Here is a 22,702-nt window from a genome sequence, read left to right as displayed (position 1 = left end):
TATGTACCGAGTACATATGTAGACATCTCCATCCAACCACCACTAGAGCCAGTTATGATGATTGTTCCCGAAGCCATTGCATTGGGCCACGGCTTGTATGACTCGAGTCACTGTCGACGACACCTCTGGCACATTACCGAACATACCGAATGGATGTATTATACCGATCGATATGCATTATAGTGTGAGGATGGCTGGCTCGAGGATGGATGGATTAACTATGTATTGTATGTCAAGGCTCTTGTGTGAAACCATTCGAGAAAAGACTCCAACTCGAAATCTATGTGACACTTGGACGATTCTAAACTTTCTACTTTTACCAGCTTTATCGCGGGACTGGCACCGGAAATTGAAAACCAGCAAATAACAAACATTACAAAAAAAAAACCCCCCTGACGGGACTGTTCCCCGTCATTGGGACGGAGGGACTCCGTTCTTTGAGATAGAGGACCAAAGGGACCGCTCTGTCCTCTCCCTCCTCCAGCCTCCCTTCTCCCCTCTCCCCTCCATTGTCCGTGGCTGGAATTGTGATGCGCCAGAACATCCGGAAGTCGGCATCGGAGATTCCGAAGACATTGCTTATCAGGTCAACTCAAGATGGCTGCATAGGCTGTATCCCCAGACCAAGAGGGGGCCAAAACCAGACAGCACAGCCGCAGGGACAAGGAACAGGAGATGTTCTCGACAAGACACGACGGCCGAAGAGAAAGAAGAGACGGGGGGTGTTGACGAATCATCCTGCCCCCGCCCTATTTCTGCTCTGCTTTCTCTTGTGCATCGACAGGATGTGTGGGTTCCGCCGTTGTAGTCGTGGTGACGGGTGCGGCGTGTGGCTCACTCTGCGTGTGCTTCTCATTCTCCGTGGTTTCGGTGGTCGCATGCGCGTCGACGACGCTTGCGTCCTTGCTGGCTTTTGGACTGGCAAGTTCTTTCTTTCCCTTGCGCTTGTTCTTGGGGACGCGGACCAACCAATAAAAGAAGATGGCGGCGGCGATGTTGAACACGATGTAGGCCCAAAGTAGACCGAAGTTGCGCCATGTCAGGTTAGGATGGGCGGAGATGCCGGCAAGGAAGGTGTCGGTGCTGTCAATCGGGCAGTATCCGCAATTGGTCGTCGCCGACGGGTCCTGGAGGTATCCGCCCGAAGCGTTCATGTAAGAGCGCATGTAATCGGCGCAGGTCTGGCCTGAGGGCGGGTCGAAGTTAAGGTACTCGTTCTTGGCGCAGATGACTTTAGTATGTGCGACGGCGGTGCTAAGCATGCCGTCGATCAGGTAGGTGAAGGGGGAGACGCGGTACATGAAGATCCAGAACCCGGGTAAGGCTTTGGGCCCGACAAGGACACCACAGAACAGCAGCGTCAGCGAGAAAGCCAAGTTGGCAATGTTGCCACCCGTCTCGGCGTCGGCGATGCCCGCAATCGTCATGTGCGCGAAGGTTGAGGTGAAGAGTAGGAAACAGAGAATGTACAGGAACATCAGGGCGCCGCGTTCGTGGACCGAGTTTGTTGGCTCTGCGTTCTGGTACAAGCCGATCGGGTAATACCATGTCACAAAGATCAGGACGGCGCACAGGGTCGACCAGGGGATTTCGACGACTATGTTGCTTATCATGAACGCCTTCCATGAGTACGTCTTGCTCGGGCGTTCGCGGACTTCGTACAGCGACCGCTGGGTCACGAACAAAGGCATGATTTGCTGCACGAGTTGGCCGAAAATGGTCGTCAACATGAAAATACCGAACATTTGATTCTGTAGGCCTTGGATCGTGTTGCGAGCTTTGAAGAAGGAGAAGCCGATAAAGAGACCCTGGGTTAGGAGGATGATTAGTCAATAGCTCGGGCAGACGACGGTCAATCGGGGACTGGGATTGGTTGGGTAACTCACAGATGCAATGCAGAGGAACAGTTTGCTGTAGATGTAAGACGGGGTGCGCCATAATTGTTCAAAGACACGCTTCTGGACTTCCCACAGCTGGATGTGGAAGGGGGCCGCAAATTCGCGGAAGCTTGCTTTGTCGGTGTTGTGGGATACAACACGGGTCAACTGGGACCGCTCATGCTTGAGGTGGTCCAGTTCAGCACGGACTTCTTGGAACTCGGGCGAGTTGCGCCATGTTTCGACCCAGTCGATGTCAGTATGTGACCCGGGGGCAGCGCCAATGACTTCCAACATCCATTCGGCCGGGTTTGCATCCGGAGGACATTTGTGGGAGCCGTTTCGTTCGAAGTAGCTGGTTAAGATCTTGGACGACTCGCCGACGGGGCCGAAATAGACTGTCCTACCACCTCTGGCCAGGAAGAGCAGCCGGTCAAAGCGCTGGAAGAGCATAGCAGACGGCTGGTGGATAGTACACAAGATAGCCTGTCCGTTGTTCTTCAGTTTTTCTAGCAGATCGAGGATAGACCAGGAAGTTTGAGAGTCGAGACCGGAGGTGGGCTCGTCCAAGAACAGCAGTAATTGTGGCTTTGCCGCCAACTCGACACCGATAGTAAGTCGTTTACGCTGCTCGACGTTGAGACCTTCACCAGGCACACCAACGACTGCACCGGCGTACTCGGTCATCTCGAGAAGCTTGATAATTTCGTCGACGTAAGCCAGCTTCTCTTCCCGAGGGATGTGTGCCGGTTGACGGAGCAGGGCGCTAAAGTTCATAGCTTCTCTGACTGTGGACGTTTCCAAATGCAGATCTTGCTGTTGGACATATCCTGTCTTACGCTGGAAGGAATCATCTCGTTGTTGGCCATCCACCAGCATCTCTCCAGTGATGACACCCATGGTGACACGCGTGGCGAGGACGTCGAGCAGCGTTGTCTTTCCGGCTCCAGAAACACCCATCAGGGCTGTCAGGGTACCGGGCTTGACCCAACCATCCACGTGATCCAAAAGTCGTCGCTCGCCTCCTTTGACTTTGATATCATAGCAGACATCTTTCCATTGAAAGATGGCGGTCTGCTTCTGGATGATGCTGGAGATAGGTGCAAGGGCGCGGTCGTCGTTCTGCGCAGTAGCCACAGTGCCCGCACCACCAGCTTCTGCATCTTGGACTGCTTTCTCCTTGAGTGCGGCTGGTTTATGGCCGCGTCTGAAGACCAGCACTTCGCCCTTTGATTTCTTTGCAGCCACAAATTCCGCCGCCACGAGATACGTACATGACAATCCAATCAGGAATGCAATGAGAATGCCGAAGTTCCGCCATCTGTGAGAGGTGTAATACTGGTAATTGCTGTTGAGATAGTCGTCACCATTCACGTATGATTGACCGGGTTTAGATCCAACAGTAGAGCACACTTTGTTGAAATCGCCCACGTCGCCATAACCAGCACCAGTCGGTACATAATTCGCACACGGGAATTTGCGGTGAGTGAATTCATTGATCATGAGTGCTTCGAAACCGTATGCCACAGGGTCGAGATAGTTGATCCAACGAGCCCAGCCTAGCATGTAGTTGACAGGAATGGCGAAACCCGTGTAGATGACGATTGCTAGAATGAGAATTGCAGCGGGTGCCAGAGCTTGACTGAGCGTGCGAGAGACGGAGGCGATGGTTCTGAAAAGCATACTCATGACCAGCGTCAAAAAGAAGGAGATCAGGATGAAGAAAAAGAAGGCCCCGGGTTCTCTTCGTAGGTTGGTCATGAAATATATGATAATGTTGAAAAGGATGTTGTTGACAATCTTGTAGGGCATGTCCGCCAACATGGATGCAAAAGCTTCAGCCGATGGATGATATAGTGCATATCGGGCGTGCTTCTCGACGATGGGGCGTTGAGCGTAGAGAGTCAGAATTTCCAGCGCGGAACCGAAAGCATTCATCAAGATGGCAAAGAAGAGCAGAGCTCCACGGGAATAGAACGAGTTAGTGGTGCCGTCGAGGTTGTAGAAGATGGAACTGACGATCAAGGCCAGGATGTTATTGCCTACCAGTTGGGTGACCGTCAGACTGGGATCTGCCACCAACCGACGGAAGCCACGCCACAGGCAAAGGCTGACTTGCTGGCCATATGACAGAGTATATGGCGAGGAAACGCGTTGCTGTTTGGCCTGTTGGAGTCTCCTGGATTCCTTGAACCTTTCCAGGTCCGGGCCTCCGATGGGATGTGCCTTGTCAAACTCTTCGATATCTCGGAGCAATTTGGCGCGCTCGGGGCTTTCTTTCCAGGCCTTTGCAAACTCGTCTGGAGTGCGCGGAACCTTGTTCTCAAAGCCTTTTTCGACAATTCTTTCCTGGGGATTGGTCATGGAAGTTAGAAAATCGGCAGTGGTCTGACGGTCAGGACAGTGAAAACCCATCCGGACAAAGTAATCTCTAGCTTCGCCCGTGGGGCCAAAGTAGATCTGTCGGCCTTCGTAGAGCACGACTGCTTTGTGAAAGAGATCATAAGCACTCTGGGGCGCCTGGTAAATGGCCACGGCAGCCGCGGCACCGAGGATGTCGGTCGACACGCGCAGACTCTTGCAGAATTCGATGGCGTTGGCGCTGTCCAGACCACGAGTACTGTTGTCCCAGCATTGAAGAGGAGACATGTTCAACGCAGCCTCGGCAATACTGACCCGCTTCCTCTCTCCACCACTGACGCCTCGAATGTAGTCATTGCCAACCTGGGTGTTGAATGTGTGGCGGATGCCAAAGGTGGCCATGATGACATCTCGCATGTGTGACGCATAAGTGTCTCGCGACACGCCGCCGGGAATGTGCCTGGGCGCTCTGGCGCGGGCGGCAAAGTAGAGGGTGTCGCCGACGGACAGTTGCGGGAAGTGGACATCCTGCTCGGCAGTGTAGATGGCCTCTCCACGGAAGTGCTTGTGCATCTCGTGGAAGCTGATCCCCTGGTAGTTGATGTGCGAGTCTTTGTCCACGTTGAAGCCATGGGTCTCGCCCGCGATGGTTTTGAGAAAGGTCGAACAGCCTGAGCCGGGAGGCCCCAGCACGACCAGCATTTCTCCAGGGAGGAGGAGGCCGTCGAAGTTGCGGAGGATGTCAATTCTCTGCTGGCCGACTTTCATCAGTTTGCGGGCTATGCCGAGGACTTCAAAAATAACATTGCCCACGGATTTCTGGTAGTCGGTGGCGGCACCGAAGCCATGGACACTCAGGTCGCGGAAGGCGACACCAGCCGTCCTGGCCAGAAATCGATCGTCTTCTTTCTGTGCTTTAAACAGGGCCTTGATCCAGGCGCTGGGCTTGAAATTCTCCGAGTTGGGATCCAAGATGGAATCGGGCTCGGTGTCAAAAGGATTGACCCCGGTGGTAGAGAAGGTGGAACTTCGAGTCAGTTGTCTAGCCAGGTCCTTGACCCGGTCCGCGCCGTCGTCAGTTGAACTGCTGGAAGATTCGCCCTTCTTTTCAGGGTCCTGGGCGGGATGGGAGCCATCGTTCGCGGTGCGGCCGTCTTTTGATCTAGACCGGAATGGATGAAACCCCACGTCCGTCTCAGACTCCCGACGATAGTGAGATGGATCTCCAGGCCCGCGAGTGTTGATGGAGTGGTCGAAATTGGTAGTAACGTTTCCTACGAGAGACATGATGGCAAGGGCTCTCTAGTGGTGGCAAAGGAGGGCGATGTGGTCGATCAGGGTAGAACGAGACCCATGGAGGAGAGGAAAAAGAACAGCGATTGTGAGAGCGAAGCGATGGTGGTCCTGACACTGGGCGGGTGAAGACGCGTTTGGCAAGTTGGACCGGACGAATTAGGCCGGACGTAAGCAAGCTGAAAAAAGGGTGCAGGCAAGGTGAAAAGAGGGCGGTACTCGTGGTCTGTATAACGCTTCGGCCGCAATCGAGCTGGCCGGGGTACAGGGCGTCCGAGACACGCCAGAGAAGGGTAGGACAAGAACAACAACGATATTATTATTGAAGTTTGAAGGGTAGGCAGTAGAAGTAGTTGGTGGGAGATGGGAGATGGGAGAGAAGGACGATCGATATATTGACAGGCTATTAGAGAGGCTAAGGATGGATGGTTGAGGCCGCCTGCGGTTCCACCAGGCACAACAGCGAAGCGGGCCAGTGCAATAATCAGGCTGCCACTTTAAAATCTTAAGTCCGGCTGGTGCTGCACAAAGCTCCTGCACTAGGCCCCGTACAGCCTAGTGTCTGTCTTATGCAGCCGGCTCCCGGAAACGCCTTGGCGCCCAGCTGTGTATAACTTGGGCAGTCAGCTCGGTCGGTCCAGTGTCCACAGCGCAGAGTCTGAGTCAGAGACTGCGGCCCCTCCGCTACCCGGACCCTGAGTGTGTTCGATGGAGAGCAAAGCAATGGATAATTCACATACGCACACACACGGTCGATTGCTGAGCAGCCTGATCCTGACTGATCTGTCGGCGAGGCTGAGTCAAAACGCATCCTCATACTACTACGAAATTGGCAAGTGGCACTTCGACCGTCGCTGGAACAAGGCATATCCGATCCGCACGAGTCACCCAGCGGGCCAGCGCATAAATCCCAGATTGACCGCCCAGATTGACCATCCAGATTGACCTCCGCCCAGATCGTCCACTCTGGCTTCATCAGCTCGTATTCCTTGCCCCCTTGGGCCCTTGGGTATCTACTATCTTAGTATCTAGTAGTATCTACGGAGCCCTGTCGGGTGCACTGCCTCAGGCCCCCTCGGCCCTGCAGCAGTGATGAATAATTCTAATCCTTCCTTCCTTCCTTCCTTCCGTCCTGGTCCGCCTTTCGTCCTGGTCCGCCTTTCGTCCGCTTACCAACACGTTCGTGGAGTCGGGATTGGGCTTTCTGACTCGTCGAGCCACTAACACAATCGTTACATAACCCCCCAGGGCCTACCCAAGGTAACTACCGCACCTATACGGAGTACGGAGTACGGAGGAACACATACGAAGCTTCTAGAGTCATGTCCTGTACTCCGTACGGGAACCCTCCAAGCGAAGTCCACTTGCATTCGGATTCGGAAACATCTCGATCGTATGCACATCTCTCTCCAAACGGACACAGAATCCGTATTTGGTACATGGAACTCTCATCAATGATACATGCGCCCCTCAGCCGTCCCGGTTTCAATGGCCCAAATGTCACTCAGCCAGCTACCCAGTCACTGGCAATTGCTAACGCTACATGGTCTTGTCCGCATACTATCGTCTTCACAGATTTCTTCTTCATATGATCAGCAGGAAAGCTTTAGCTAAGCAGAACCGTTGCCTTATTTTCCAGCCTTCGGACGAGCGAAATGTTCCAGGCAACAGACCAACATGTCCTTCTCACAAGAAATACAATAGCTAGGCTAGCGAGCAAGCGGACAGATGCGTCAAAGAGCTTAGGGGATTATCGATCTCAGTTCAAAGACGGGAGGGTGAGGTGAGTGGGGTGTTGCCGCCATATCGACATGCGAAGCAAGAGATCATGTCTAGAATCCCGTGAACAGTGTGTCGAGCTCGTCGACGTCGATCTGCTCGGGACTCATGATGGTCCAAGAAACCTCTCCCATCGCAATGTCGTCCAATTGCAGGGCAATGTCCATCTTAGCCATGGTGCCAGGCTGGTCTTCTCGTGCCTGGATCATGGGGCTACTCGAGAACATCTTCTGTTCTGGCACGTGCAGGCTTGAATGGGATTGTCCGAAGAGTTCCATTCCAAGCTCGCGGTCGCGCTTCTGCCGCTGTTCGGGTGTCTCTTCCGACGCCTCGAGGGGTCGGGCTGTGTCCTCAACTTCAACTGACGCCTGCACCGTGTGAGTTTGAAGACTCACGCCACGAGCCCGGACTGCCGTTGCCGTTTCGGTGAAGCCTCGCTCGTCTGCTTCCAGAGGCGGACTTGGTGCTCGATTGGGTCTTCGACGGGTCTCTGGTGTGCCATCTGGGTTGAGACTACTTCTGGCGCTGAAGTATTCCCCCGGTGTCGACGGCTCCATAGAGTCCTCTTGATCCAATTCGGGAGAATATAGTTCTACTTCAGGGCTGGGAGAAAAACGTGCTCGATCTCGCTGATCCACCTCCAGCTCATCATCGACCTGGCTCTGATCCGACACACTGGGAGTCAGGGTCTTGACAGAGATCAGTGGTGGCGGGAGGATGTCGTCCGACTTCTCAGGCAATGGTAACCGTGGTTGTGTCGTCAAGAAAAAGAACACTTTCCGTGGATGGACGGGAATGAGCTCCTTGGCGAGCGGGCAAGGTGAGAGAGCGGTCCATGGCCGCTTGAGGTATAGACTCAGACGCGATGAAAGTAATGCGGCAGGATTGGCAGAACTATTTGCAGCGTCAGTACCGTGTCAATTTCCACACAAGTTCATGCGCCACTACTCACTGTGCAATGCTAGAGTTGGTGGAGGCTAGTATCGCGGCAAGGTCTCTAATGAGGTGTGGCCGGTTGCCCGTCTTTTCCAATTGTTCAATTACGGCAATCACTATGTCGTCGTTGATACCAGCTGTGTCGACTTTGCGCACCTGGGCAGTCAGACCCGGAGAGGGGGGAGGCGTATGTTCGGCTGCGCCTCTGCGTAGTGGCGTGGTTGTAGACGCTGGGAGGTCGATGGCGGGAGAGCCCGTCTTGGAGCGTGGAGAGGAAATGGGAGACAGAGGCTCGTCGGCATCGTGCGACCGTTTGAGTTTCTTTGCTGGAGGAGCAGGTGTGGATTCGGCGGTGGGTGTAGCCTTGGGACTTGGGCGGTGAACGCGAGAGGCGTTAGGCAGATGGATGCCGAGCGAAGGCAGCGACAAAGACTTCCGACGAGTGTTGTAAGGCATGGTGTGGGCGTGGCATGTGTCGGCCGGGAGGCGGAGAGTGAGGTTGTCGTCGCGATGTTGTATAACGACAAAGTCCAGAGAAGGGGAAATGGTCGCGCACACCAAGAGGGTGGGAGGGAAATGTCGTGTAGTAGTGGTACAACAGGTGTGGCAGATAATAATGTTTGGGGATGGATGCGAATGATGATTCAGGATGCGGCCAGGCCAGGGGAGTGCGCAAGTGCGACGGCTGGCCAACTGAGCGGCGAGGGCGCGATTGGAGGAGCAAGGCAGGCTGGAATGCGTGGCTGCGATGCAAGGTGCCGGGGGGAGCGCGGAGCAATGGGAGCGCTTCAAACTCTGCAGCAGGGTGCAAGGGAGAAGCTCGACTGGTAGTGCTTCCGCCTCCTTGCGTCAAGATCTCGCGACCGCCAATTGACTGGTGAGAAGGGTCAAACAGCGGTAAGCAGACTGATCAACCAGACGCGGGCTGAGGTGTCGCCGACCGTGATGGGCGAGGGTGATGGTGATGGTGATAGAGATGGTGCCGGGTCATGCAGCTGAAGTGCCTTCCTGGATGTTTGTTTGTTCTCCTTGCAGAGGATGCGTCGATGCGATGCGAATCGATTCGTGGTGGTGGTCACGGCGGTAGTATTATTATTACTACTGCACGGCGGGAGCCTGCTGCCTGGATGCAGTTGGGGTCCAATAGTAATTGACGGGCTCGGGCTGGTTGCCTGTGGGATGTTGTGACAGGCGTCGCAGCTGCTTCGGATACGAAGAACAACGTTTGGAGGAATCTGGTACCGAAATTGCCGTGATACACTGGCAGCGCTCGAGGAGGAAGACACAGAAGAAAAGGGAATGGTGACAAAAATTTCAGTAGCTGGGAGCTGGGAGCTGGTCGCAGAGGCGGATCGGGTTACGTTTGGTATGATGGCGAGAGAGAAAACTAGGTACCTACGTACTGTGATGCGGGCGGTGGCGGAATGATTATTTTGGAACTGGAAGGGGGGAAAAGCCCTCGTGGGCGCTGGTGCCAGGACGTGCTGGACGTGCTGGTAGGTGCCTGGCGCAGTGCCAGTGGATGGGTTTTCCTTTCAGCGCTGCAAATCCCGCCTCAGGCCTCAGGCCAGCTGGAGCGATCCACCACACTTGGCTCCGTAGAAGCCTGAAGGTCATGACTTAAGATCCGAGAACATCGCCATCGCCCACTAACCTCAAGGTCGAATTCTGTCCCCTGGCGCCCCTTGGGCTCTAGACACCTGACTAGTGCCCCTTTCAGTATCGCCGCCACCCCTACGCCGTCTCCGTTCTGCTCTAAACGGCGCGGATGCGGTATCAGGTTGTCACAGAGCCGTCCGTGTACGGAGCACTATCTGTATGTAGTGACACCAGTCAAACCACTGTCAATTGTCTATCTCAACTCTTCACGCCCACGCCCACACCCACACAGCCAATCCGCCTCACCGCAGACCATGACACCCACCTCTCACGTCGCTCGTTGTCAATTTTGGCTTTGTTCGAGTCATCCTCCCAGCCTCAGCTGCAGCCATCGCCGATGTCACAGGGAAAAGGAACATGTGTTACGAGGTGTAGGTGACAACGGCTCAAACACAGGGTGGCGTGCTGTCCTTGATTTCGAGAAACAAAGCATGCGACCAAAGGAGACAATGGTATCCGTACTCCTTGCAGACAAGGATCTGCATCGGCAACGCAACCGCAGGGATCAAAGCGTGCGTTTCTCGCAGCTGACCCCTATAATACTCCGTCAGTCGAGATCATACCAGCTACGACACGGCAGGTGCGGATTGTTGTAGACGAACCCTCGCTAAGCGGCAAACCAACAACAAGGGATATCGAGCTGCAGCCGAAGTACAGAGTACCAAAGTAAGCATTTGACGGCCACAGCAGGAGGTGGAAGTGGGAGACAAATCCGGCGTCTCAGACGAAAAAGAGTTTAGGCCCGTATGGCCGGGGGCGCACCCTCCAGGGGGTGGCTCGACTTCCTGTCACCTGGATCCATTATGACACCCGCAGTGCAGCCCCCGACGTCCCAAACTGCGCTTTTTCTACCAATCAGCCTGCCCCTCTCGCCCTCCACCCCGTAAGCAAAAAGTATTTTCTGAAATTTTTTCCCTCTCACAAAGAATCCATCCAACGTAGAAGCGAACTAGCCGTCGCTACTTACCTGGCCTTGATTCTATGGACCCCTCTCCCATCAGCCATCAGCCACTCGCAAGGCAACTTTCCTCCTCCTGCACGGCATGTGCCATGACATCGCTGACCACAGGTGTGGTTGCTCCGCGCGACGCCGGTTGCGCCAGGTTCAACAGCAGAGCAAGAGGATTGAAGACAGGCAGCCATGCGCACTGGCTTGGGGTAGGTGTTCTGAGAGACGCCCACATGTTTGGTATTGGCCCAACGTTCCAGATGTCCTCATCTCGATCTATGGTACCACCTCGATCGCCTCCTCAAACGTGACCCTCCGCTTACCTCATTGTTGACGTCTCTCTCAAACGATGAAAAGAGGTGTGGGAAGAGCAAAAAAAAAATGGGCCAACGGTGCCGTCTGGCCTTGCGGCAAATCCACTCCCCGATACATCCGTCAACACCAGGACGGCAGACCGATCCCTCACGTGACCAGTGCCTGACTGGGGAAGAGAAGCGAGTGGCTCCTTCACAACCTTGAAACCTCCCGTGGTGGTACGTAGTTCAACGCAAGAGCTGAGACAGGTGTCAAATCCGCCTCAATCAGGCCAGTCCATCTCCAGCGATTGGGTTCCAACCGAATTCGCTTCTGAGCACGTCGAGACTAGCCGTCCAAACGAGGACACTATTGACTCGATGATCAGGGCAGTCGATCTACGCTTCCCGAGCTCCAGGATTCACGACGTTGGTCGCAAGGGAGGACTAAACAGACACAGACCAAGTCATACTCGAGTTCGAAAGCAATAATGCTAAATAACTGCACGCCCCGCACCCCGTGACGGGGAGCACTGTCGATTTCATGAGTTCTGAGAGCATGAAATTGACTGGAGTTAGTCAAAGCATTGACTCCAGAGATCTGCACAGGCCTCCGAAGTTTCAATCGACGAACCTAGCCTATATAACGTGGGTCCGTGTCTTTTGCAGCTGGCCAATGGCAATGGCAGCTGCATTCGAGGGTATCATCTACCATCTCGACACCACCAAGGCAGCGCAGCAGTCAATGGATTGGGCTCTTCCAGTTACTATCTACGGAGTATTTCTTGCAGAGATCTCTGTCCATTTCCGGTCTCTACGAAGTGGCAACCATGGTTCTGCATAAGCATAACAACCCATTGGGAGTGACGGTTTGGGATGCAGTCAGCCTGTCGATCTCATCCATTCCGCCGCACTGGACGAGGACACCATGACGTAAGTTGCAGAGATAGAGACACCAGAGAAACTCCCCTGTTCGGCGCTAGGAATGAGAGACATGGAAGCGAACTGCATCTTCGCATGCCGGTGGTCTCTAGGCTAGGTACGGATGCTCGTTACGTACCTTTGGTGCCCCGAATAAGATTTCACGTTATCCTGACCTTGACGCTGCGCTTACACCAATGGTTCCTCTTGAAGGCAACAAGGGCAGTTCTTTGTTCAAAATGTGGCAAACCCACCTCCCTTGCCATGACCGAAGTATATGCATACACCGTCCTCCGCACAGATAGGACAGACCGATAGCCGAAACGGCATGCAGCCGCTTCACCGAGAGCATTGGAGTATCCGTATCCGTACGAAGTACAACCACATCATAGACTCGCTTCCGGTCTTCTTCCGCCGACCTTGGAGAGTCAGAACAGCCAAGCAGTCAAGCAGTCAAGCAGTCAAGCAGTCAACCAAGCTAGGTATATCTCACTACCCAAGCAGTCAACCAAGCTATGTCTCACTATCTCACTAACTCGCTCGCGTAAAATTCCAACGGACTCGCTCGACAGCCCTATCTATCTATTCCGGACTCCTCATGTGTCGGTCGCAAGAGGACGGAGAAAGGTACCTACCTAGGTACATAATGTGTAATTATTGAGGTGAAATCCGCTGCCTGGGGCCCACATTCAATACCTACCGCCTACCTACCTATAGATAAGAAGGTCTAAGAAGTCCTTCCGTCACACACCACACCACATGTCTTGTACGAAGTCAGGTCGCGGGCCCCCAGGGGTTTTGGTGTGGGTGTATTCTCGGACACAAGATCCACCATAGGTATGTAAGGGGCACCTTATATTAATATGTCGGGGCGACTACTACTTACTATCGCCATCCTCATCTGCGTGCGCGCTCGCCATCCAGACCATACCTGAACCTGAACCTGAAGCATAGCTGTGATGACGGCAGCCGGCGCCTTCAAGGTTTCTTAGTACCACGAGGTTGCGATGTGGCTTGCGTCGTCTTGTGTTTGTGGTCTGGCATGTGCCGCTGTGCTGCGATGCGAGAGGCGGCTGCAGAATGGCAAGTAAATATTGACCCCCTATGTGTACTTTTGTGTGTAGTAGTAGGCATCTCTATCTTCACTCCTGTCCTCTCTGGTATGGTAGCCTATCTATCCATCTTCGCATAGGTGTACCAAGGGGTAATGGTAGTGTTATGGAGATATGGATACTCCGTATATATACTCCGTACCAAGGGAAATTCCTAATATAATTATTTATTTACATGAGGCATTCGGATCCTACAATCCATCAACTTGAATGTCCTACCTCTCTGGTTCAGCCTCATCTGTCCTTCTGTTATTGAGAGCTTCCATTCCATCTAACACGGCCTGGTCAAGCTTACCGCTCTCTCTTGCTTTACGCCTCGAATGGTTAATTCTCTTGCTTTACACCTCGAATGGTTAATGATTAACGATTACACTGAATTACACTATCCTCTCTACAATGCTATCTAGCTTGGCTTGCGCTCGCTGGCATCCTTCTCTAATCCGCCCCTCGGTCTCAACACATACTCGTACGTGGTGCCGAAATGATAGCGCTTCTTGCTCTCAACTACCAACCCACTGTCAAGTACAATCTGCTCAATGTCTTTGTTCCACCAGCATCCGTAGCGGTCGGCGTGCCGTTTGGCAATGTTGTCGAGATACTTGTTGATAAAGCCGACATTCGATCGGCCGTGCTCGAGGAGCAGAATCTTGCCGCCCTTGTCACTGTCCAGCTCATCTCCGGCTGCTGTTTCATGCGCCTCTGCTGAAGCGCCGCTATCATTTCGCTTCTCTTGGCTGTCCGCCCGCACGAGATTCACGTCCAACCCCGTACTCCGTTCACCAGGCTGTCTGCACAGCTCACCCAGCCTCCTCAGAAATCCCACAGGGCTCGACATACTGCAGAGTCCCATTGTCTGGATGATGGTGTCGAAGCCGCCTTCCGGTCTATTAATGATCCGTTTATCACCGGCATCTCCGACGATGAACCTGACAGGACCCCTAAACTTTGCAATTGCATCCGTCTCTTCTTGCAGGCTTTCAAACCTCTTCTGCGCCTGGTACACCATGATCTCACTCTGGTCGTTGAACACGAGACTCTTGATCCTCCTGTTGCGCGGTGTATTGATCGGATCCAAATTGTACAAGTCCATGTTCCGCCCTGTCCCGGCGCTCACTTCTAACACGTTGCCCTGCGCTTGCTGGCATAAGTTCCTGCGCTTGGCCCGTAGAGACATCAGTTTCTCGGACATGTCGACCTCGTCGTCGAAGTTGCGTGACAGATCTAGCCAGCGGCTAGACACGTCCGCGTTTGGGGCGAGGTCGAGCATCGCTGATTCCCTGACTTCGCGCTTATAGGTCACGTACAGGGAGCTGAGGTATGCAGACAACACGAAGCCGAACAGTGACACGCCCCAGAAATAGATCTGAAAGGATCGCCCCGAGGAAGCTCGGTCCGGGGTCCTCGTCCTGGGCAAGCCATTGTTCGAGTTCGAGTTCGAGGTCTTTGGTTGCCGGGCTGCAATGCCAATCGGCGGCGGCGGCGGCGGCACGCGGGATGCTCGAGGGGGAGGGCGCGGGAGAGTTGGTGCCGTCGAGGCATAGGTACGGGAGGAGTGTTTGGAGTGGTGCAAGCTGCTAGGAGTGATGGCCGTAGTCAAGGCCCGTTTCCGTATCTGACAAGTGCAGTGTACGAATAGTTGCCGACCTGGAAGATTTGAGGGCCTGCCTGCGCGCTTCGCCAGCAGCGACACTCCCAGATGCGGGATCTTGGAAGTGTGCAAGCATCTCATCACGGCGTCCGCCATAGGGACAGCTGTCATGAGCACAAGGAGCTGTTCCAGCTTATCGCACTGCGATTGCTTGGCCGTGTACACAATCCCCGGACCCAGCGTCCTCAAAGTGCAGCATTCTAGTACGGAGTATACAACAGTTTGATGGGCTGAGAACAGTAACAGTGGTGGCTGACAGGGACAGGGTCATCCAAGAGAGAGGCGCACCCACATTTTTCTCTCGGAATTTGAAGCGCAGTGGTCCGCAGGCACGCCCGCCTTTCTGCTAAATGCGGAGAACAACGCACTGCAGGTAGCTAGGGTAAGGTTGCTGATCAAGTCGGCACCCATCTGGAAGTGTATCAACCGTTTATTGCATGTGAGTCGAGGTGTTGCTTGGTTTCATCTTCCACGGCCGCGAGCTGGGGCTATCATGTCTGACGGTATAGTTCCTCAGCATATTCTCATCGTTGGAGCAGGTGTCTTCGGCCTGTCCACAGCCCTGTCACTTCTGTCCAATGCTGCGTACAAGCGAAGTCGCATAACCATCGTTGACGGCTCGCCATCTCTTCCAAACCCCTACGGCTCGTCTGTTGATGCCAGCCGTATTGTGCGCGCAGATTACATCTACAAACATTACTCGAGGCTTGCGCTCGAAGCGCAAGGACTCTGGCGTGATACCACGCAGGACGGATGGGGCGGAGAAGGCAGATACCACGAGCCTGGGTTTGTGCTCACCGCAGATGAAGCCACCGGTGGTCGATATGTGAAAGAAGCACTTGATACGGTACGGAAATTGGCAGCAGAAGATGACACTCGTAGTTGGGTGGACGCGACCAAGCTCAAGGAACTGGAGAATCCAGACCAGATCCGGGCCGCGACAGGATATAACCAGGTCAGCGGGAACTATGGATACGCCAATTTCAATTCGGGATGGGCAGATGCTGAAAAATCCGTCGCATATGCTTTGAGAAGGATCCGGCAGGAGGGCGGTGACCGAGTGACCATACGCAGCGGCAGTCATGTTGCCAAAGTGCTTGTTTCTACTCCTGAGCGATGCACCGGTGTCGAATTGGTCGGAGGCGAGCAGATCACCGCCGACCTGACCGTGCTGGCTGCCGGGGCTTGGACCCCGACTCTGATCGATCTTCGAGGACGATGTTTGGCGACGGGGCAAACGCTGGGGTATGTCGACATCACCGAAGACGAGGTGAAAGCGATGCAGGACAGGCCGACGATCATGAACATGAGTCGCGGGATGTTTATTATCCCGCCGCGAACCAAAGAACTGAAAATCGCAAGACATGGATACGGGTATCTAAATCCGGTCGAGATCCCCAGGAAGAACATTCTCCCTGGGTTGCTCAACGTCGATCTCGACGGTGGCCAAGCGGAAGCGGGCGAAGTTGTCCAAGTCAGCATTCCCAAGGTCAATATTCCTATCCCCCTTGAGGGGCAGAACGCCTTGCGTGAAGCCCTTCGAGGGCTAGTTCCGCACATTGCAGAGCGGCCATTCTCGAAAACGAGACTATGTTGGTACTGCGACACGTAAGTTCCCTATCTGTGTGTGTACTTTTCCATCCCTTCACCAATGTATTTTTCCATCCCTTCGCCGATGTATTTTTCATTCTCTGTGTGTTTTGCCCATGAATGCAATGAATGCTTCCTCGCTATGTACTTCAGTTCTCGCATTCTTTGTCGTCTCTTTCTTGGTAGACAACCATATCTCTCTAACCTCCACCTTGTTCACAGCCCGACTGGTGACTTCCTCATCACCTATCACCCACGCTACCAAAACCTGTTCATCGCTACAGGAGGCAGTGGACACGGCTTCAAATTCTTTCCTGTGATAGGCGATAAAATCGTCGAGGCCATCCAGGGGAAACTCGATGCAGAGTTGACCAAGCAATGGCGCTGGAGGACCGATGCCGAGTTGGCGGCTGCTGGCATCGACAAGGACTTTAACGCCTGTGACGATGGTAGCCGAGCCGGGCCGAAGGGGATGACACTCGAGGAAGAGGTGGCCAAGGGTGGGAATGAGACAGTTACTAGTCGTGCCTCACGTCTGTGAGTGGTGAGGTGAACAGTTAGTTAGAGTCTAGTTAGAGGGCACGCCTTAGATGGCCAGGTCGGATCAGATCATTGTCTATCAGTATCAATCAACCGTTGGCCGGTTTGTGGGTGCAAGGAAGTCAAATAGTACGTGCCTTGGATATAGTACCTACGGAGTACCTTATCCTAGTATCCGTATCCGTACGAGTACAGTACCATCGAATCGGCCCCCTTATTCTATCTTTCCAGGTATCCGCCCCTTATTCTTTCTTTTTACGTAGGTATCTATCAGCATGGAGCATAGAGGGCCTGAGACTTGAGACGCACTAAATCCATGCATTTCAGCCCCCTTGCCTTGCGTAGGCGCCTAAGCCCCTCTTCTCTCTTGCATACCAGTCCACATACAGTACAGAGTAACTGGTTGTATCTTCAGGCTCAAGTTCGGGTAATTGCTCTCACATTAACATTGCACCTTTGTCTTACATTATTGCACGCTTGTAGTGGCCTGGGGCTTGTGGCGTGATTCAGCCTTCCAGGAAGGACATGGAGTTAGTCCTCTGATTTCACGTACAGACCAGACCAGACCAGACTGTTCGTTGGGTTGCTGGGCCAAGGCCAGGCCAAAGGGTCTCCAGGAAGCCTGAAGACGCTCTCGAGTCGAGTCGGCAAGACGTGATAGGATACACCACTGCTATGACATATGACACCAAACAACACGACACCATACATACCATACTCCGTATTACGCGACGACAATACCAAACAACACCACACCATACCAACACCAAACAACAACACTGAACAACACCACACGATACTACGCGACGCGACGCGACACCACTGACTCGCCCGATGGAATGCCGTAGAGAAGCAGAAGTAGAAGCAGAAGCAGAAGCAGAAGCAGAAGCAGAGGCAGAAGCAGAGGCAGAAGCAGAGGCAGAAGCAGAAGCAGCCCAGTTAGCCTTATTAGGTACCTAGGCACCTACCTAGGTAATGTATCCCAAGTTCCAACGTGTCTACGGTCTACTGTACACTCGGTGCAACAACGACAACGCCCTGCCATGATCGAGTACCTATATGTACCTACCTACCTACCTACTGCAAAGTACGGAGCGGAGTACAGTAGTACAGTAGTAGTAGTAACTGCATCATGTTCCCGTAACAAACGCGAGTTCAGACCCCTCTCTATCCGATCTGGATTCTGTAAACGAAAGGGCATACACACAGAGTGCAACGAACGCGAGATCAGACCCCACTCCCCACGACAGGCACCTAACAGGTAGGCATACGGAGACCAACTGAGTTCAACAAACGCGCATTCAATCATTCGGGCCCCTGGGCCCCTTACTCACTCAGTCAGGCCTAAGCCCTCTAGAATCGAGGGGTGTCTAGTCTACAGTGCCCACGCGAGTCACTCGACTCGACTCGTATGTCCACCACCACCACTCTGCTAGTCTGGTCGTCTGCGTCTGCGTGTCTGCCTGGCCTTCCACATTACCTCAGGTATGTTTATGTTTCTTTGAATATGACCCCTCCAGCTGATCAGATCAGCTGTTACGAACATGTCTGGACCAGTTACTAGGAGTCCGAACCCTCCTCGCCCTTCACCTCTAACCACTAACCACTCACCACACCTCTCACCACTACCACTCACCACTCACCACTCACTACTCACCTCTTACCACTCACCTCTTACCTCTCCTCTGACCCCCCCGATCTTGACCTGCGCGTTGGCAACACACATCTGATTGATTGGAGAGTACTGTACGGATCCTCGTGATCTTGAAACCCTTCTCCCCCCCTCCCCCCCTCCCCCCCATCGACCATTGCAAATCGAGAAATAGGCCGGACCGATAAGAGCCACGACAAACCAACACAACGCAACGGAACGGGCTTGCTGAAAATGGCCATGATCCCCCTAACCTGACTCGATGGGGAAACGTACCATGCATCAACAGTATAATCTGGGAATGTGCAGATGCGAGAAGCAGATGATCATGACTCATTAAACCTGACACAAGAAAAAGTACTACACCCACCACCAAGGAATCATGGAAGATCAAGGATCATATCATGGAGGAAATCAAGGATCATATTGAGGTATCATGCAATGCCGCTCAAGTTCCTAGCAGCACCGACGTCCCAATACGCATCGAAAGCCCCCCACTTTGCTTTTTCGTTGCTACAGACTGATTAGGCTGGAACCCTCAGCCAGATCTACCTCTCCCAGGAAGGGACCGCCGTGGACCCAAGCTCTCAATGTGAGATGATCCTCCCAGCCCGCAATCGGAACGAAGCCGGAAAAAGACATCGCCGCGAAGAACCATCGTCAACTTTGTTCCCTATGACGACACACCTGAACTGAAGAGAGAACATAGGAGCACCCCAAGACGGCACTCGAAATCGACCAGCGCGCCGAATACCGCCAATGCCCTTTGTCGATGAAGACACATGTCTATTTGGTTGAAGGCCCTACACCTCGCCCTTTGGTGCTTGGACCCGAAAAGAAAAAAGGTATTTCGCTCAAAACGCCTTGCAATGCTCATTGATAGTCGTGACAGGAGGGGCAAAAAACAAGGATTTTAGGAGTGTTGATGCTCGGGTTGACTGAGAGCAGACCCAGAGCAAAACCAGCGCAATCGCCAACCCTTGAACAAGGCGACCATCGTCGCAGGATTTCCGACTGGCGGTTCTGTTGATACACGGCAATAGAGTACGGCAGATGGTCGACACCAACGGATTTAAACCTTGCGGAAATCTACCGGCATTGTCAGTTGTGGACCTCATCACGCAGGTCGAAGTGGCTTACCTGAAAGTGTCGGGTAGATCTGCTCGAATGCCTGGTAGATCTCCTCACGAACTTTGGCGCCGGTGAGTACGATCTTCCCGCTGACGAAGATCAACAAGACAATCTTGGGCTTGATCATGCGGTAGATGAGACCCGGGAACAACTCAGGCTCATACGAACTGAAAGGATGATGCTTGGAGGCCAGCCCTTCCAATCGAATGGGGAACTTGATGTCACAAGAGCCCACGATGTTCTGGATCTTAAAGTCGGTGAACTTGGCGTTGAAACCAAGTTTCTGGATGATACGGGCATACTTGCGGCTGGCAAGCTTAGAATCATCTTCCGACTTTGCGCCCGTGACGACCATCTTGCCTGATGCGAAAATCAGAGCAGTAGTCTTGGGTTCACGGATACGCATGATGACGGCAGCGAAACGCTGAAATGGTCAGCAGGCCGTAGGGAGGGTAACCCGTAGTATCAGATAAACATACCTTAGGATTGTACTCGGCGTTGCGGGCGTGAAGTGCAATGGTCTTGAGATCGAGACGACAGTCCAAGTTGACCGTAGCAACGATGTTTCTTCAAGCGCACGTTAACCTCTGTTGACCAACAAGGGACAACAAAGGGGAGTACTCACTGCAGAGTTGGGACAATACCACTCACTCCAGCACCAGGAGTCGCACTGGGAGTCTGCGGAGCTTGCAGAACGTTTCCTCCCTGCTGTTGACCGTTCATCTTTCCATCTGCGTACGAGCTACCGTTGAGGTTTTGTCCATCTTTCTCAGATGAGGGCGGTGTCAAGTCCCCAGCGCCGCCGGGAAACGACAGGGACGCAGGAGAAGTGAAGGCTTTGGCTTGTTGCGCGGTGGCAGGGTGAGTGGTAAGAGACTCCATGATTGCAGTGTGTAGAGTAGTCGACGCGCGGGTTAACGCTGAAGTTGTCGATTAGGGGGGGTTGATCGAGGATGATGAAAGCAGTCTGAGAGATGAGAAGTTAGGACTCGACGGGGTTGGGTGATATATGGAGGTGAGAGTGGCGGTGGACAGAAGTGATCGTTGGCAGTCGATCGTGCAAGGCTCGAGGTGAGACAGTGAAGGTGAAGTGATTCTTCACTCACTGCACCGCGAGGCAGCGCTTCTTCGACTCGACGATGACTGAAGGACTCGGGATGCGACGGGGAGATGGGTGCGCGTGGAATCGTACCGGGATGTGGGAGATGAACAACTCAATGTCTCCCCTACAAACAACTGCCCTACTTCCAATGCCACCGTTGACTTGATTCTTGATGTGAACCGAGACCGAGACCGAGTATCAGGAGTTCTGATCCCGAGCGGCGAGCGGCGATGAGGTGCGAAAAACGAAGCAAGAGCTTGAAGAAAGGATTCGCGAATTACTATTGCGGAAAGTGCAGACTGTCTATTTTGCGGGGTTTCACTGTTCTTGTGCCCGGCTTTGACTTGAAGAGAACGACAAGGCGCTCGCAAAGTATATCCTGTCTCTTTGAATGACAACTTTTTTTTGGGGGCGTTTCCTTTCGAGGAGGCTTTGCAGCGAAGCGCCCAAGGGTACGGAGGCACGATCAGAGAGGACCAGATCGAGACCGGATATGGGATATGGGGGATATGGAAGAGGAGTCGCAGGCGTGCGGCAGGGGAATGCGCAGTTTGATGCCCGGCGAACTTGGGGGTGGATGGTGGATGACGAGAGTGTGGAATGCGGCGAAATGCCAAGCCAAGAAAATGTCAGAAATCAAAGGTCGGATACGTTCGCGCGGGAAGGAGGACATGGCCTCTTTTATATTCACGCTGCTGCCTGGAAAACCCCGCCATCCACCAAAGACCGCTAAAAGTGACTACTGCCACACCAGTGCCCGATGAGGCCTAGCCCGTGTTGTCCCAGCTCCCAACCTGCCCTTTGCATCTTATCTACCCCTTTTTCTTTGCTTCCTGCATGCGCCTCCCTGGACACGCACACACGCTCACCTCCATCAAGTTTATCCCGCAAAGCAAACAACATTCTGCCATGGGATCCGTCTGTTGCAGAAGCGAAGAGAAATCAAGGGTGACAAGATGAGCAAGCCGGTGGGCTGAGGAGAATTTCCCCCTGCCGCTTCCGATGGAGACAGTGTAACATTGGCCCAAGCTCACGTGCGTCGAATTTTTCTGCTGAGAGAGGAAGGTGATGGATGAGCAGACACGGTGGGCAGTGGGCGGTGGGCGGCACCACCGAGTCGTCACATACGGATCCCGCCACAGAAGCCATTCATCAGAGACACCCGTCACCCACCACACGGTGTCCCTTCTCTCACGCTGAAATCCCAGCTCATGTGTTGAAAGTAAGTGATGCAGTGCGAGCCGTCAAAACCAAGGCTACAAGCTGCAAGCTGCAAGTTATAAGCATTGCCCGTAATAACACTCCTTACAACCCCTGTAGTGATAAGGAGACCATTTTCATTGCTAAATGAATTTGGCGGCGATGAGTCACTACTCTGGCAAGGGGGCCAGCACCTGCATGTTGCTTCACATGCCGCGCAATCTTGGTCTTGGCCGGCGAGTTTGACAGCCACCGGCCTTTCATCCGGCCGCCACCCTGCAATGCCGTCTCCCCAATCATCTGGCCACCGTGGCTGAAAGATCCGGATCCACGACGGTAACCGGTGACCATCCGACCACTCAGATGCTTCTAATATCTAGCACCGTCCTCCGTAGGCATTCCTGGCCAATAGTGGCCAATAGTGGCCCATCCTGGTCGATCTCGTCAACAGGTTCTCTTGGTCAACGTTCGTTCGTATACCGAGTCCAGAGTACAGAATACGCATCACTGAGCAGCAGACTTCTTGTCAGCATCTTATCACTACTAGAGGCACCTTTCCAAGGACGGTCCTGGCTGTACAAGTGATAGGAAGTGATATGGGAATGTCACGGTGCGGCCGCTTCATCGCCTCGTCCTGGTATTATATTAGGGGCGCCAGCT

At 53.6% G+C, this 22,702-nt stretch overlaps 5 protein-coding genes across 5 annotated transcripts; 1 reads left to right on the top strand and 4 right to left on the bottom strand.

The window, feature by feature from the left end:
- Window positions 1-749: 749 nt before the first annotated feature.
- On the bottom strand, window positions 750-5,525 carry A1O3_06713 (ATPase; the record flags this gene model as incomplete). The annotated part of the gene is made up of 2 exons (XM_007736830.1): window positions 750-1,808; window positions 1,887-5,525. The coding sequence occupies 2 exons, from the start codon at window positions 5,523-5,525 to the stop codon at window positions 750-752; spliced, it is 4,698 nt and encodes a 1,565-aa protein (XP_007735020.1).
- Window positions 5,526-7,363: 1,838 nt separating this feature from the next.
- On the bottom strand, window positions 7,364-8,702 carry A1O3_06712 (uncharacterized protein; the record flags this gene model as incomplete). The annotated part of the gene is made up of 2 exons (XM_007736829.1): window positions 7,364-8,204; window positions 8,263-8,702. 2 exons carry the CDS (start codon window positions 8,700-8,702, stop codon window positions 7,364-7,366), a joined length of 1,281 nt encoding a protein of 426 aa, XP_007735019.1.
- A 4,881-nt stretch (window positions 8,703-13,583) lies between these two features.
- Window positions 13,584-14,924, bottom strand: A1O3_06711 (uncharacterized protein; the record flags this gene model as incomplete). The annotated part of the gene is made up of 1 exon (XM_007736828.1): window positions 13,584-14,924. One exon carries the CDS (start codon window positions 14,922-14,924, stop codon window positions 13,584-13,586), a length of 1,341 nt encoding a protein of 446 aa, XP_007735018.1.
- Window positions 14,925-15,321: 397 nt separating this feature from the next.
- A1O3_06710 (uncharacterized protein) lies at window positions 15,322-16,959 on the top strand (the record flags this gene model as incomplete). Its single annotated transcript, XM_007736827.1, has 2 exons — window positions 15,322-16,436; window positions 16,641-16,959. 2 exons carry the CDS (start codon window positions 15,322-15,324, stop codon window positions 16,957-16,959), a joined length of 1,434 nt encoding a protein of 477 aa, XP_007735017.1.
- Window positions 16,960-19,726: 2,767 nt separating this feature from the next.
- Window positions 19,727-20,622, bottom strand: A1O3_06709 (TATA-box-binding protein; the record flags this gene model as incomplete). The annotated part of the gene is made up of 3 exons (XM_007736826.1): window positions 19,727-20,164; window positions 20,220-20,307; window positions 20,366-20,622. 3 exons carry the CDS (start codon window positions 20,620-20,622, stop codon window positions 19,727-19,729), a joined length of 783 nt encoding a protein of 260 aa, XP_007735016.1.
- Window positions 20,623-22,702: the final 2,080 nt, after the last annotated feature.

This window comes from Capronia epimyces, assembly GCF_000585565.1.
Source record: "Capronia epimyces CBS 606.96 chromosome Unknown aczIQ-supercont1.5, whole genome shotgun sequence".
Classification (NCBI taxonomy): domain Eukaryota; kingdom Fungi; phylum Ascomycota; class Eurotiomycetes; order Chaetothyriales; family Herpotrichiellaceae; genus Capronia; species Capronia epimyces.
Note: the sequence above shows the minus strand (reverse complement) of the source record. Positions and strands in the feature narration are given on the sequence as shown.